Source organism: Prionailurus viverrinus, chromosome C1, assembly GCF_022837055.1.
Source record: "Prionailurus viverrinus isolate Anna chromosome C1, UM_Priviv_1.0, whole genome shotgun sequence".
Lineage (NCBI taxonomy): Eukaryota > Metazoa > Chordata > Mammalia > Carnivora > Felidae > Prionailurus > Prionailurus viverrinus.
The window spans coordinates 55,256,446-55,272,910 of record NC_062568.1 but is presented as its reverse complement, the minus strand read 5'-3'; the positions used below and the strand labels follow the sequence as shown (position 1 = coordinate 55,272,910).

Sequence of the window (16,465 nt, the reverse complement as noted above, 5' to 3'; positions counted from 1 at the left end):
ACGGCCAATTACCGATCTGATGTCTCTGAACTTGAAGTTGGGAAGAGGTGTGAGCAACCAGCTTGTGAGGGCGGCTCCAGCACACCACTGGATCCCTCGTGGCCTTCTTCATCAAGACCCTGAATTCCTTTTAAGATAGTGAATGGCAAGGAAGTACACGTAATAAAACATAGGTATGACTGCACGACAAATACATATAGCTGGTTTCCAGCTATAATAATATGTGTAGTTAGCTCACAGAGAGCTCTAGTTTCCCACCGAATCCATAGATGGCTCAGATCTCCTTGGGTTGCCATTGGCTCATACAGATACACTGACTCTATTATAGGACTTCAAAAATTAGGATTTGAGTTTGTAGAGAGTAGGAATATACTACTTATGGAAACAGAAACAAAATTTAAATTTGTGATGGTCTTTTAAAAATATTTGAATAGCCACAGTTGTTGACTCCATTGATGACAGGACATCTTTGCTTTCGAAGGTTTTCCAAAGCCACTGAAAGAAGGAAGACTGTGATAACTCAAAATGACTTGTGTTTTCTGAACCAAAAACTAGGTCTTGAGAATAATCAATTATAATAGGGACTGATTATTTGAAATGAAATTAAAAGCACTGCATTGGAAAAGCAAAGATGTACGACAACCGTCTCAATCCCGTACGTCAGGATCTGGGCTGAGAACAGCTCAAATGGTAAACAATGCCTACCAACCAGGTCAGTGGTTTTTCTTCAAAGGTCATTAATTTTTGGCATCATCTCTGAAGTCACGGCAAGGGAGGGGAATTTAGTAGTCAGAAGAGCTGTTTTTATATTTTGAGTGTCCCGGGTAAAAGTCAATTTGCAGCCCATTTGTTAGCGTTTAAAAAAGCTTATAAGCAGTAATTAGGTAAGCTAGAACACCTTCTATGTTGTTCAAGAAATTCAGTCTTGAGAATAGATTCTGAGTTATTCAAAATCAATAGCAAGACTTACTCTTTTTTTTCCAAGGTGAATACCCAGCACCTTCCAATTTTAAAAAGAGTTTTAAAAAAATGAAAAAGTCCTTTCCAAACATGTCAACTAACATCTGAACCATTTCAGGTAGTGTGTAATGCATCATATGAGAGTACGTCTCACTTGATTTCTTTTACTTTATTTTAACTTCATCCCTAAAGTCCTTTTTTCATACATAACTGGAATAACAGCCCCCCAAAAGGCAATATAACAACCTTATCTCTACTGGTGTCTAGCTGGCACCAATCTGCCCTGACCTTAGACACAAGCCATTGTTAAGGGTATAACGCATTTACATATTTTGCAATAAAACATCAGTTATTTGCATTACTGTGTCAAGTTTTATTTGATTCTTTCACCTAAAAATGACTCATTTTCCTTTCTTGTATTTTAAAAACCAACTACTCTAAGCTTGTTTGAGAATAATCAAAAATTGCCCATTTAGCTAGAAGTCATTTTCTTTTCAAAAGGCAAATGTTATTTAATCTTTCAGCTGTTCATTGTGCCATCATAAATACTTTCTTTTCAGCACAGTTGTGGGGACTGAAATGAGCCCACTAATTGCCTCCCATTTCGACTGACATGTGGTGGTTTAGTGGAAAGAGAACACAGCAGGGAGAAGGAAATAGGAGGCTGAGAAAATGAGAGCTAATTATTTTCACTGCCTCATGTCAGGCTCTGTGTCAGCCTTGTTTTTACAAACTGGAAGGTTTAGCACTAAATAAAACAAACTGGCGTCATGTTTTTATATACTGGCAGTGTCATGGAAGCAGCTGCACATCTCAAAGACAATATAATGCCTGCGTTCGCATGGACACCATCTGACAGACACTGTGAGCCACGGCTAATGAGGACATCACAGTGGTGCCAAGTGAAAGGTGCTGAATTATGTATGATTCTTCATCAGTACAGCAATAGTCCTGTACATCATTATGAGACATTGTTTTGCTGAAGAGATTAAAACATTCTTAGTTCCAGACCCTGCAACCTATACGCGCTGAAAGAGGTTATTAATGGAATTTTTAGGGAGAGTTTCTTGTGGATTTCTTTTTGGTTGAAAAACAAATCTCGCGGGACAAAGCCGTGATGGGTCATGACACCGTATAGATAAAGAAGAGAAGCAAATTAACCATACTTGCATTATCTTCTTTTTAAAGGCAGCATAATAAAATAGAGAGTAGCGGGGTTATACATAATGATAAATAACCCAGGTGCTATCATGGGATGTTCCACTCTCCTGCCTTTAAAACAGCAGGTTTCAGCAGCTGAGCTAGATAATAGCAACGCATGTAAAGAAGCCTTCGGAGGCCTAAATCATCAACATCTTACTACTTTTAATACCAGCATGACCAACATTTCTACCGCATTTTTATTTCATCTTGCATTACTTCTTACATTTTCCAACAGGCACCTGCTAAGAGACTGTTTCCCTTCCCCCCCCCGCCCCTCCCTTCTTGAATCTTAAAAAGTTTATTTCAACCTCTGTTTTATATTTTAAAACGTTTCCTCAGTACAGGCCTTTTTAAGGTGGAGAGGCCTCTTTGCTAGAATCCTGAGCAATCGCTGGTGGTTTCACTTTTTCTCCTCCCTGGGGGAAGGGGGTAAGACGGAGGCGGGATTTTAAAACTCAGTGTCTTTACCATTAGACGGGGCATGCCCAGGAACTAAATTGTGGCCCCGGCGCAGCTAAGTGCACTTGCCGCAAATCGCTACATTTTCTGAGTCTCAGTCTACCCATCTGTAAAGTGGAGACATGGCTGTCGACAACAGGGTAAGGCTGGAAGGGTTAAATAACATGGACAAATCTCAACAACATTATACCAAGTGAAAGAAGCCAAACATAGACAAGTACATACTGTGAAGTTCCAATTTTGCCAGGTTCTAGAGCAGGCAAAATTAATCTATGGTGAGAGAAATGAGAAGAGTGCACACTTCCCCTTGTGTCCCTGCCAGGCAGGGACAGGAGACTTTCTAGGGTTGTGGGAATATCTGGCTTGTGGGGGTGGTTACACTGGTATGTACACAGGTCAAAATTCACTGAACTGTGCACTTAAAAATCGGTTCATTTTACTGTTTGCAACGTATATACTTCAATTAAAAAAAAAATCTACCAAAAATGTTTTTATCTGTAACCTTCAGGTAGAAGTGATCTGTAGAAGGCTGAAAGCCTAATGTGGGGTCTGTTTCCTTCCGAAATGTCCTGAATAATCTTGTTCCTAGAGTCTCTCTGACTTACCTACACTGTTCACATTTGCAATAATATTTGAGTGGGGGGGGGGGAGGGAGGGAGGGAGGGAGAGAGGGAGAGAGGGAAATATTGTTGTCTCTGAACTGCCCAGAACTTGAAACAATATTTAAAGTTAATTTCTGTGCTATCTTCAATCCCTTTTTCTACTCGTAAAATTTACCTCTATATGGATCATTTCTTTGTATTCCCTCCCTCCCATCTTTTTTTTTTTTTTTTTTTTTTTTTGGTGGGAGGGAGAAGGGATGTCTATGTTTGGAATCACTTGTTCTAGCTTGGAACTCCAAAGAATTTTAAACAGCTTGCAAAGAATGTAATAGTGATTTCTCACAAAGAGATACTTAATCTAGCATTAACTGAGTGTTGTTTGGGGTTTTATCTTCACAGTGTTAAGAGTTTCTGTTTTACTTGGCCAGTAATCTTAATTCAGAAAATTTTTTAACATAATTGGCAATACAGAAGCAGTTCAGATGGAATGCTTTCTCCTCCTCCATTAACCACACACTTGATTCTAAAATTATCCAGGTATTTCAGCAGCTGCCCAGATAAATAGTACATATCCTGGGCACCCAACGGAGCTGTCTTTTCATCAGTTTCCAATGCAAAAACTCCCCTCTTCCCAACAAAATTCCATTCATTTCTTGTAGATTTGCATGGAGAGGCAGATGATCCAATTAGTGGAAAGGTTTGGATTACCATTTTTTGCTATTCAAAGCCAAGAACATCCCAGGGCCCAGTACTGCTCCTGTGCCAGTGCCTTTTTCCTACTGGTTAGTAAGAGCATTCCCTAGAAATGTGCATCAAGATACAAATTTGAAGAGTGAGACTGTGGGAATCTGGTCATGGAACAGAAATCCACAGTAGTCAGGACCGGTCCCCACGATCTGCTTGTGCAACTAGATGGGAGCGGGTTTTTTCTGGTTTGAAAAGTGGAAGTCATGCCGGGCCACAAAGCCTAAGCCAGGGCTGGCGGAAAGTGTTTGTGATTCCAAATACTGGCCAGAGAAATCAAGAAGAGGAGCATAAAGACAGTGGACTGGCACCATATGCACTTTTAACAAGGATCTTTGTCAATAATGGAGGGAACATGGGCTATGCTGGACTTTATTAGAGACTCCGTATTTCAGTTTCTGCCATGGAGACTTATAAAGAAATTCACCAACATAATCCTGACTGTTTGTTGACTCTGGAAGATGGAACTCCCCTGCACTGTAATTCTTACTTCTATTTAACCCACAACAAGGAAAAGTTCCAGATTCAGAAAAGACTGAGGATTTGGAGACCTGCTCCTCATAGCACCAAGAGACTACCTTAGATCAGTTCCGAACTCCATCTCCTTCTGTCTGTGAGATCTTGGTCAGATTTCCCCATCTCTCTATGCTTCAGTTTCCTCATCAAGATAAGGCTCTCAGGCTGTCAATCCCATTTCATAGCCACCGTCCTCCAGACATCCGACGGTTCCTATTGGTAGGGTCGCATTAGGACCTGCTGAAGCAGGAAGGGGCAGAATTGGTGTTCTATAATCCATCTATGTGAGAAGATACAAGTTTATTCCTTCTTCTGTTTATTTCATAAGACCAGTCATTGTTACGGTGCCACTGTCTACATCTTTTTTTTTTTTCCCAACACTGATACCAGACTTTGGTGCCCTCTGGGTGCCCAAGTAAGATGCTCTGACCGCACCTGCCTACTCTGGCCAGAGCCCTTGTCTAAACACTCTGTACTTTCTCGCTTGTCAAAGCTTACTCAACTTCTGGCCCATTCCCTTAGATCGCTGCTAGATGGTGGGGTGGCTAGTCTAATAAACTAATTGGAGCTGTGTTGGTGACTAATGTTGGTAATGATAATTACAATTGCTCCTTTCCAAGCTCCTTATTTGGCTCTGGCACTGTGCTGGGCACTTTATTTACATTATCTCATTTAATCCTCATTCAACATACTTGTGAATAGAAACACCAAGGTCCAAACAGGTTATATAAGTTGGCTAAGGTTGGGGGGAAAGTGACAGAAATGGAATTCAAGCTCCGGGAGCTGGACTTTCAGCTGTCATCTTTCATCTCATTCCCTGCTACTCCCCCAGTCATGGCTTAATGTATACTCTCTTTCTATATTATTTCTATCTTAATCATCACCATCAACCCTTTAAACCAAATGAGTAACAGTGCCATTTCAGACTGCCAGGGGTGAAATGGTTTTGGGAAAGAAGTCCTTTCGGGCCCCCAAAGGCTCTCAGAATACAGAGCTGTCTGCTTTTGATTTCTGCCTGTCAGGACTGCGAGTTGTTCACAAGACGTCCAAAGTGACTCTTGAATGTTTCCGATTCATAAATCAATACCCACATTTCTGTCACTAACATCAAGCCCAAATCAATAGTTCACCCTGGTAAAAGTGAATGGCTTTTACATCTGAGCCCACATTCCCACTACCTGGTCCCTACCACTACCAAGAAACTGAAAAGGCAGCAATTTTGCACGTAAGATCCTATATTAGGCTCATAAATATGTTGTTACTTTTAGCGATGTTCTTGATGATTTAATTCATGTTACTGCTATGAAAACCTTTTCAGTGATCGATTGGTCAAGAACTCATCACATGGCATCCTGTCTCTGTTGGGTCCTGTAGAATTCAATACTTTGTTTAAATCCTGGTAGTTAGTTGTGAGCAATGCAATTCATTGACAACTTAATGACTCGCTGTGTAGCAAAAATGCAGAGAATACCTGCGGGTAATAGGAAACTGAGCAGAATTTAAAGAATTCCATGACTTGATTTGAGGGTTACTTTTCTTAACTAGGCAACAGTGAAATCACAGATGCCCCCCCCCCCAAAAAAAACCTAGAATTATGTCAGGGCACTGACAGATTAAGTTAATAATTGAAGTGAACACTGCATATTTTCTTTCCCACCCAGGTTTGTAATTTAATGACATGGATAATGCCCCCCTTGTCTTACAGTGCCTTTGAGTATAGTTTTATTGCTTCTGTCGCTATCTTTTATGGTTCAGGCAAAAGCCTTTCTTTCAGATAAGAGAAAGAATTTGAAAAGTAAAAAGGTCTATAACCCTATTATGGGGACCCTTGTTTTTCCAAGTTGGACTCTGGGGAACAGGGAAGCAGTTGCTGCAGGAGAGGACCTGCGGCCACTTGCTTTTTCAGTTGTATTAGCAAAATCTTCCCTGGTCCTGCCCCCACTTGCCTGTTGTCAATAGCTGGCCCCATTGTGGAGCTCTGAGAACCGCCCAGTGAGTACATCCTGCCACCTCTCCCAATTGCCCTTCCCTATCGGCAGCTTCTCCAACTCTGGAGCCAGGTGGCCTTGTGCTATTATAATCCCACCTCTACCACTTAATGGCCAGGAGACCCTAGGAAAATTCCTTTATTTACCTGAGCCTCATTTTTCTCACCTAATGGGAAAATAAACCTAACTTGCAGGGTTACTGTGGATCTCAAACAAAAATAGCACAAAGTACCCAGCAGCATGCCTGGAGCAGATTAAGCACACCAACAATGTGAGTTCCCACCTGTCAGCAACCCCTTCTCAACAGAGAGCTCCTCTGAGCGCGTGCACAGGCCGGTCTATGGCAGGCCTGAGGTCAAGGAGAGTTCTCAGGCTGTGAGGTGGGAGAGCCGAGGGCCTCGGGCATTTACACAGCCTGAGGTCTTTCACCTGTGATTTGGCTAACTTCGTTCCAAAACTGGACAGGCAAAAGAAACAGAACTAAGTCACCTCATCTTTCCTAAGGCTTTTTATTCCAGCCACTGCTTGAGGAGGCTCTTGCCATGTCAGAGAAGTGCAGTCATGACTTCAAATAGTCATTATGCTGCCCAGTTACCTCAGGGCTCCCGCTGCCCAGGGAGCAGCCCCAAAACAGAGAAATACTGAGAGATCTGTCCATTCTGAGTGACTGATCTGACTTCTGTTAACCGAAAACTGGGTTTTCACATTACTGAATAGACCTTTTCCTTCACTAATTGGCTCTCCATCTTGTGAATGTGGTTCGGCAAAGAGGGTGACTCCCCTCAGGCACGTGCCCTGCTTGGTTGTGCAATTTATCTAGAAGTTTTCTTAAAACAAAGGGCTCCCCCAGCTTTCTGCTGAAGCCAACAGGTTTTCAACAGCCTCTTTGTTAGTGCTTTTCCATAATAATTTTGTCTGAGCTTGCTCAGGAGACATTCCAGGTCTACTCCTATGAGAGCATTTTCTAGTTTCAGCATGTAAGGTGCTCACTACATTATCCTTAACCTCTCAGAATCCTTCATTCTTCAAGTAACGTAAAAGAGAAGGTGAATTTATGGTTCAGGGGTCAAATTTGGTGCAAAGACATGGCGTATTTCTCCTTTTCATTGCACACACAGTGTTTATCTGCCAACATTTTTATTATTATTCATACAGCCAAGTTAAAAAAAATATTTATAATGAATCCTCCCCTACCCGCTAAATGCAACCATTAGCATTTTATTCTACTTGCCTTATCACATAGATGTCCATCTATCACTGTAGCCATATACCAATCTTCATTTTTTTGATGCAAGTCAAAGTTATTTGCAGACACCAATACACTTCCTCTTAAATATCTCAGTATGCTAGAGTTCAAGAAGAAATGCACACATCTTAAGTATACATTCGCTGAATTTTGACAAATGCATATGCCTATATGACTCAAACCCCTGTGAACAGCGTATTAGCCCCCCATAAAGTCTCACCATGCCCCTTACCAGTCAATCCCCATCTGCAGAACCAACCTTTTCTGAAATTTTTCCACTGCAGATTGGTTTTATCTGTTCTAGAATGTCACATAAACGGAATCCTTAGTATGTTTTTTTTTTTTTTGTATAAGACTTCTTTCACTCACTGTAATGGTTCTGAGATTTTATCCATCTTGTTGCATGTGTCAATGATCTGCTCCTTTTGTGTTGCTGAGTAACATTCCATTCTGCGAATATATGACACTTAACTCATTCTCCTAATGAACACTTGGCCTATTTCTAGGGAGCTTTTAGTTTTGTTTTTTGGGTTTTTTGTTTTTTGGCTATTATGATAAAGCTACTCAGAGCAACACTGTACAAGTCTTTTTTCATTTCTCTCGGGTAAATACCTAGGAGTTGAATTTCTGAGTCATCAAATAGATGTATGTTTATACATATGGATATATGTTTATAATAAATTGCCAAACCCTTCCCCAGAGCGACTGTACCATTTACACTTCCACCAGCAATCCAGTAGCTCAAAATCCTGGCCAACATTGGATGTTATCCATCTTAGCCATTTGGTGGGCATATAGTGGTATCTCATTGTGGGGACATTTTAATTTACATCCCTGGTGACTAATGATATAGAGCCCTTTTTCATTACATGGTGGTTTTACTGAAAATTTAATTAACGTGACATCATTTTTAAAAATCGAGAGGTTTCACATAAGAATCCAGATATCCAGCTTTTTGGGAAACATTAAAGGACCTAGCAAGACTGAGGTCATATTCCCACATGGGGACAAGCAACAGAAGCTGAGTAATGGCTGTCCCTTTAGGGCAGCTGCCCTTTAGACCCCCAGAGTCCTAACCCTCCTGTAACTCCCCAACACATGAGCCAGTTATCAGTTGCCATACATCACATTTGCAGGGTTCCCTCTGTTAAGAGGAAAGTGAGCTATTTCTTGAGCCCATATTATTATCAACACTGGCAAAGTGAAAGTTAAATCAAAAGGGCCTTGTATTTCAAAATGGGAAGTCCACATTTCTTTGTACGAATAAAAAAATATTCCTACAACGTTTAATATGTAAATTAAATGGGTCTATTTTGAAAGATGACAATTTAGGGCTCTATAATGAAACTGCCTGGCTTTACTCATTTTCATTATTAAATGCCTGGTCCCTTTAGGATTTTGAGTTTGCAACTCCTATAACAATAGAACATTTACATTGATAAATTATGTCTCAAGACTGCACTAACTGGGGGTTGTTTAAATATATAAAGAGATCTAATTTCATGTCCTTTTTTCAAAAAAGGAAAAAAAATTACCTCAATATTTCATTCAGGAAACTTCATGTGTTATAAAACATTGGGACTAGAAAAATTGTTTCACTCTCTGAAATTCTATAATTTTGCTTTTAATTCTAGGATTGTAAGTGGAAAATGTATATGGAGATGGATGGGGATGAAATTGCAATAACCTACATCAAAGATGTGACATTCAACACTAACCTACCTGATGCAGAGATTTTAAAGATGACAAAGGTAGGGTTCTATTTACGGCTTAAAAGCTTTTTTGAATTCACAGATATCAAACAAAGACATTAAAATCCCCCAGCAGCGTGCTTTTGTGCTTGTAGATGTTCACGTCAGCTCAGCCTCAAGCTGCCTGTTGAAAGGCACATTTTATTTAGCCGATTGAGATCATAATAGTTTTTTGTTAAAATTCCACTTAGGCTGTGTGAACTAAAAAGTACTACAAGAAAGTGTCGTTTAAATTTTTTTTGTATTTTCTTCTCTATTTCTTTATGCTTACTCTGTCATTTGTTAAAGGAAAGAAAATGCCAATGGTGAAAATATTTACCTCAAATTTGAGGTCATTTTTTAAACTTTGAAAAACTTGTGCGGAGGAAGGCTTTCTTGGAGGACTGAGGTGAGGTTATTCAGGAGGCACCTGTTGATGTCTTCATAGCTTCCTTGAGTTCACACCTCCGGCCAGAGAACACCTCACTACTTCAGGGTCAGTGGTAGAAGCATGCCCTTTACAACACAAAAGACAGATGGAGAGAAATGCTTAGCTTCTCCTCAAAATGGAAAAAAATTCAGTTCTGTCCCAATAAATCTGAAAAAATACATTTGAGACTTCAACAGGAGCAAGTCAACAACTTGGGTGAATAACCATGCTATCCATCAGACCATCACTTGAAACTTCACATAAGCCACTCTTTAGTACGTGATGAACTGTGTATTTGGTTACAGTGAAGAAAGTGGGGTGGGTAGCAGAGAAGAACCTGGGTACAAACACAAGTGGGGAAGCGAAGAGTCTTCAAAGTCACAGCATTAGACTTGCAAATGTGTTCCCTTCCCAGGCATAAGATTGCTAAACATCCAAGTCCTTTTAATTTACAAGTGTATTCATCAAGTCGATTGATTTGATATTCATTGTTGGAATCTTCTGAGTAACTGGGAGTCATTTCAACGGTGTTATTTATCTGTAAAGGTTATGATCTGGTTTTAACTTTCCTTTATTTTGTTGGGACATGATGTTTTGATGTCTTAAAGGCTGGACAGATCCTTGCTCCTTCCCCCCAACCTATGCCATTTAGAAGCAAGATCCAAGTCCTTGTCTGCTAACAGAAGGAAGCCACTCACAGCAAAAATGACAGGGTACAGCTCTAAAGCCAAATACAGGTGTTTCTGGTATAATGCCACATATGCACTCCCAAAGAACCACATCTTGTACAAAATCACACACCAACATTAACTGGGGGCTATAGGAAAAACAGGACTGGGGGAGACCATTCAAAATCTGTAGAACTTTTAACATCAACAGAATCATAACAATACTAATTAAAAAAAGAGAAAAGGAAAAAAAAAACCTAGTTAAATCTCTACCACATGTGCTTTGTACTCATCTCAAGGCCAGTCATTTGTAGCCTTAAGTACAGAATGAAGGGGTGGAGGGTGGTTAAAAGAGTGGAGATTCACTTATAATAAAAACCATTTTCATCAAAATTAAAATGGGATCCAAGGTGTCAGGGTGAAAAAGTTTCCCTCTGCCCTTCTAAGTTCTTGGGCTGGTCTAATAATTAAATTAACATAAGACAGATTAACAGGAGAAGAATTTAATTTTGTACATACAGGAGCCCCAAAGATGTGAGACTTACGGGCAAGTCAGGAAGCTGAGGCTAATATATGCTGTCCTCAGCTAAGGAATGAGCCAGGGGCCTGGGGCTTCAAAGACGGGAAGGCAATTCACAGGAAGATAACAAGAGCAGATGTTTGGTAGTTAGAAGCTTGCCCTGCCATGCAGATAGGTCTTTCAGATAAAAAAAAAAAAAAAAGTATCTCTGATAAAAGCTCTCTTTCTGGGCCAGGTGCCCTATCTAAATTCTTTCAGGCAGTTATGGGAGAGGTAAAAGTTTTTCTTGAGTCCTCTGGGTTTTGATGGTCTTCAGCTAAAAATACAATACACCTGCCAAAGTGCTATGTTTTGGGGTGACATAGTCTCCTGGTGAAAGGCATAGGCTTCTTCATTAATCCTTTCATTTAATACTGTGGGGAAATGTTGCCACAAAGCAGCCTTTGCATGCACAGCCTTGCTGGATAGCCTGATACAGTGAAAAGCAGAGTAGTTGTTGAAACTACTAACCCAGCCATTGCTTGCATTCAAAGAAGGCACTTCTGAGTCTGTATCGTTAAGTCTTTCTCTTAATTATCAGAAAGCTTTCTACTGATGCTTCAAAATATTAGCATGAATAATGAATGACCTAATGATAGGGTTGAGTAGTATATCAGAAAAGAGAAGATCGTGGGACTAAGACTAGATGTTCACAATTACAGAAAAAGAGGTCTTATGAAAACTAACATCCAAGACATTAGCACGTTGTGAGTAATCACACGGGAACCAACACCATGACTTTCATGATAATCTGACATTATACCCTATTTGCCAATTGCATATGGCACAGCTGGCCTCAAAGGTCCATGCCATAGTAGGGCAGGCACTAGACCATCCTAACTTTTGTTTTTCAGCCCCCCTTTGTAATGGAGAAGTGGAATGTAGGAATAATGGAAAATCAGACTGTAGAATGCACTGTCACATATGAGGTAAGCTTGGGGTTGGGCAAGGGCGGGATGCTGGTGGCTTTACCATCAGTTTCTTAGTAGGAATTTATTAGTTCCCTCAACAGTGCTTAAAATTGGAGGAGAAATTATTTAACCAACATGAATATGGGAAGATTAACATAATTACTCTAACAAAATGTTGGTAAGGAAAGAGAACAGGATATTCTTGCCTAGGTAAAGATTGAGACAGTAATATATCCATTCATCAGCTAATGATTGAACATCTACATGCTGTGTAACATGTTAGGTACTGGGGTTATACCAAACAGTGACCAAACCAAAGCTCTGCCTTCTTAGTGCTTAGAGTTTAGGGGTAGATCAGCGATTCTTCACAAGGACAGAGAACAACTTCTACTGTCACCTGGTGGGGAGAGAGGTCTATTCTCAAAAACAGATTCCATATATTTTATATATGGATAAATAGAAAAACTGACACTTTAAAAAATATGCTACTAAGATTAAAATTCACATATTTAGCAAATACCTGACAGTTACTCTTCTATGATTAGGGCAGACTAAATCTATACTCTCTCTTGAGGTTCCAATGAGAGGAGATCGATAATAAATAGGTAAGCAATAAGCAGAGAGTGATAAGTGGTAACCAGAAAATAGTGAGACTTGGGCCATGAGACTGGGTGGTTAGTTAGGGAAGGCCTCTCCTCTGAGGAGGAGGCAGCAAGAAAGAGCACAGGAGAGTCAAGGCCAAGCTCCTGAGGCACAGAGGACAATGACAAAGCTCCCGAAAGGGGCAGGCTGGATCACAGAGGTTCGTGGGGCCACAGTGAGGAGTTTGGATTTACTATAAACACAATTGGAAGCCAATGGGGTGTTTTAAACAGTCTATTGCTTAAAATAATCTAATTATGTTTTTAAAATCAACAATATCTTCGGGTGCCTGGGTAGCTTAGTCGGTTAAGCAGCCAACTTTGGCTCAGGTCATGATCTCATGCTCTGTAGGTTCAAGCCTGCATCGGGCTCTGTGATGATGTCTCAGAGCCTGGAGCTGCTTTGGATTCTGTGTCTCCCTCTCTCTCTGCCCTAACCCCACTCACACTCTGTCTCTCGGTCAAAAATTAATAAGCATTTAAGTCTTTTTTAAAAAAATCAGCAATATCCACATGGCTGGTGGAACATAATGCTTTACAAGGTAGAGAAACCCTGCAGGAACAGGGGGGAGGGGAAGAAGTAGACCCCAGAGTCTCATGACACATGGAGATATTATATTAATATGCATCTGCCATCAAAAGGACATGCATTTCATTCATTCATTTTATTATTCATTCAGGAAACATTTGGTAAGGATCCACCAAGACCCAGGCACTATAACAGGAGTTTACACCTGTTTTATCCCATTAACGTTGTATAAATACTGAGAGATAGGCAGCATTAACTTTCATAGGGAAAACAGGCTCAGAGAGATAGAACGAGGTCCCGAGGTCTGGGGTGGTCGGTGGAGTCACACCCAGGCTCTCAGACTATAAACAGTTTCCACTATTCCTCAGCTGTCCTACCTGTTCCCTTACCAGCAGTAAGATGAGGGAAGTCAGCCTGTAAATGGACTCCATGCACTGCTGCATTGTGATGGTCTTCTGAGCCACCAGATTGGCTCTGATTCAGCATTGGAAATCCATACCCTGGCTAGTCCACTTATCCAGGGTGATCTGATGCCGGAAGCCAATGAGTATTACAATAGTTCCTTATCCTCACCAGCCAGGGAGCACAGCTTGTCAGGGATGAGGTGCCTGAGAAATAGCATTAACTGTCAAAGTGCTGCTGGTAGGACATAAAACCTAAATAAGAACAGTTGATTGGTCCTGAGAAACATGGAATCTAGACTGTTGTGGAACCTGTTGACCAGCCCCCACTATGCAGGAGAGCCTTCTTTTTAGTAACTTTTCTTCTCCTCTCTCCTTCCTCTTCCTCCTTCTCCTTATACTCTGTGATGATGTGCTACTTGTGTCTGTAATTGTCACTGCAGGGTTTTTTAAACATATTTTCATAACCATATCAAAGTCTGAGAGGCTCCTGAACCTGATTTGTGACACCCGGTGATGAAGGGTTTCAGGATGAGAAGGTGGTGTGTCTTGATCTGGTATCTTCTCCTTTTTCTAGTCCTTATTTTTACCTCCCTACCCAGTCTCACTTTTCTATCTGTTACCCTGCACCCTCCATGGGGATAATTATCCACCAGACTGCCCACACCCACTCAGTTACCCTGCTGATCAAAGGCAGTCGTGGGCAAAACAGGGGTCAGATTTTTATGTATTCAAATCTGTCTTCAAGTACTCTAAACAGAAGAAATTGTTTTTCAGTCCTTAGTAAGCAAAAAGGTAAGTTGAGATTTGCCAGATAGAATAAATTCTGGGAGATGACAACCACATTTTGAACTACTATAATCCACTAAGGAATAAAGTGGTCAGAACTTTCCTTTTAGGAGCCCCTGGGTTGGCTCAGTTAAGCACCTGACTCTTGATTTCGGTCCAGGTTATGATCTCTGGGTTGTAGGATCAAGCCCCACATTGGGCTCTGGGCTGAGACAATGGAGCCTACTTGAGATTCTCTCTCTCCTCTCTCTCTGCCTGTCCCCTGCTCTTGTGCATGCACACGTGTGCTCTCTCAAAATAAATTAAAAACAAACAAAACACTTTCCTTTTAATCAGATTACCATATTTAGGCAGGCTGTTATTTCACCTAATGCATTATGATAATAGTGTTCTCAGGAGTTAAATGGGAGTGACATAATAACTTGAGTTCTTTTCTTCCTGTTTTATAACCACCAGCATGTCGTTGTTTCTCTCTCTCTCTCTCTCTTTTTTTTTTTTTACAGAGTGATGTTAGAGCTCCAAAGAGCACTAAACATGTCCACTCAATTCAGTGGAGTAGAATGAAACCTCAGGATGAAGTGAAAGCCGTTCAGCTTGCCATTCAGACACTACTCCCCAACTTAGAGGGCAGCTCTAGAAGCAGGTCTGACTCAAGTAAGTTAGAGATGTGTGCTAGACTAGATTCCAAAACCTTAAATATCAATTTCTCATACCAGGGATAAATGCCAGTCTGGTAACAGACAATATAAGACTTCCTTCTTCTATTTTTAGAATATTGGTCTTATACACATACTATATGAACAGTAGTGTTTATGGGCTTATAAATATTAGCATATTACAATAAATTTCAGTATTTGGATAACTATGATAAAGACGAAAATTAATAATTCTGTTATACTGGTAAATAAGTATATGTCTATTTATACACTGACATATTTCGTTTCCCAAATCATAGACAGATATTAATCTTCCGTGTCCCGCAAACATTCCTATGAAACCAATGCGATTACTGGGACAATTTCTTGCGTCCTGAACTCCACCGATACATCAAAGCATAAGAATGATAGGGGAAGGGTAGGAGGAAGGGAGGAAGAGAGGGGAATAATAAAGGTAAGGGAGGACAGAGAAAGAGAAAACATGAAATGCATATGACGGACAGTAGTGACAGTAATTACAGATGCTACACTGAAACAATTTAGAAATTACACAGGGGAAGCCTGGCTGCCTTGCTGTTAAATTGGTCATTATTTGGTAGATTCAGGGAAGAGGTCCTGACCTTCACCTTCACAGATGTCTAGAAATTCTAATACAACCCAGAGTTAGGCTCTGGGGGACTGCAACAAGCTAACAGATGCATGGAAGTTGGGTGCATAAACCCCCATGCAATTCACTTTTTACCAGGAGAAATATACCTGCCCAGCGAACCAGAAATACATGTTTCCTGATCAGTGCATTATTTTTCCTGGTAAGAAAACATACCTGAAAAGCCATATCAGAAGGTTCTTTGATGGCATGGAAATAAAGTACCCCGATGACTGCTGTCACTGAGTTACGAGAACCTAGCTAACCGTCCTCTACTCTCAGGACTAGCTTACCAACTGGACCAGATCTTTCCATACGTCGGCCAGCTGGGGGGGGGGGGGGGCAGTTGGTTTGGTTATTTTCTTTCACAATGAATCATGACAAGACATTCTGGCCACCATGACTGAACTGGAGTGTTCACGAAGCCTTCTCGGCTACACACATATTTTCAAACCTCTCTTAGGTCAAGCTGTTTCTACCCACCACTAACCCAGGTAATGGGTGTTGATTCTCACTAGTGGCCCCTACCTGGAGCATGGCATTTCTAAGTTCTTTTATTTGGTAATCCAACAATCTCTTCTTGCATGCCTACTATCACTTTTAAAAGGACTTCTTACTATAATAATTTTCCCCTCCCAAATAATTAATATTTACTGGCCACATTTTACTTCTATAAGGGCTTTCATTGCTACGATTCTATTTGATCCCTACAACACTCCTGTGCAATCTGTGGGCGTCTTCTCTCTCCACTTCTGCTATATTTTTCCCTTTTACTAAAAGCTGGTTT

At 40.7% G+C, this 16,465-nt stretch overlaps 1 protein-coding gene across 2 annotated transcripts in view; it reads left to right on the top strand.

The window, feature by feature from the left end:
- MAP3K20 (mitogen-activated protein kinase kinase kinase 20) overlaps positions 1–16,465 on the top strand; it is a 185,641-nt gene that overhangs the window by 164,844 nt on the left and 4,332 nt on the right. For both annotated transcript variants that reach the window (XM_047869069.1, XM_047869071.1), the window contains exons 17-19: positions 9,353–9,469; positions 11,960–12,034; positions 14,880–15,030. In XM_047869069.1, coding sequence (XP_047725025.1) covers positions 9,353–9,469; positions 11,960–12,034; positions 14,880–15,030 — 343 coding nt within the window. The remainder of the gene's footprint in view (positions 1–9,352; positions 9,470–11,959; positions 12,035–14,879; positions 15,031–16,465) is intronic.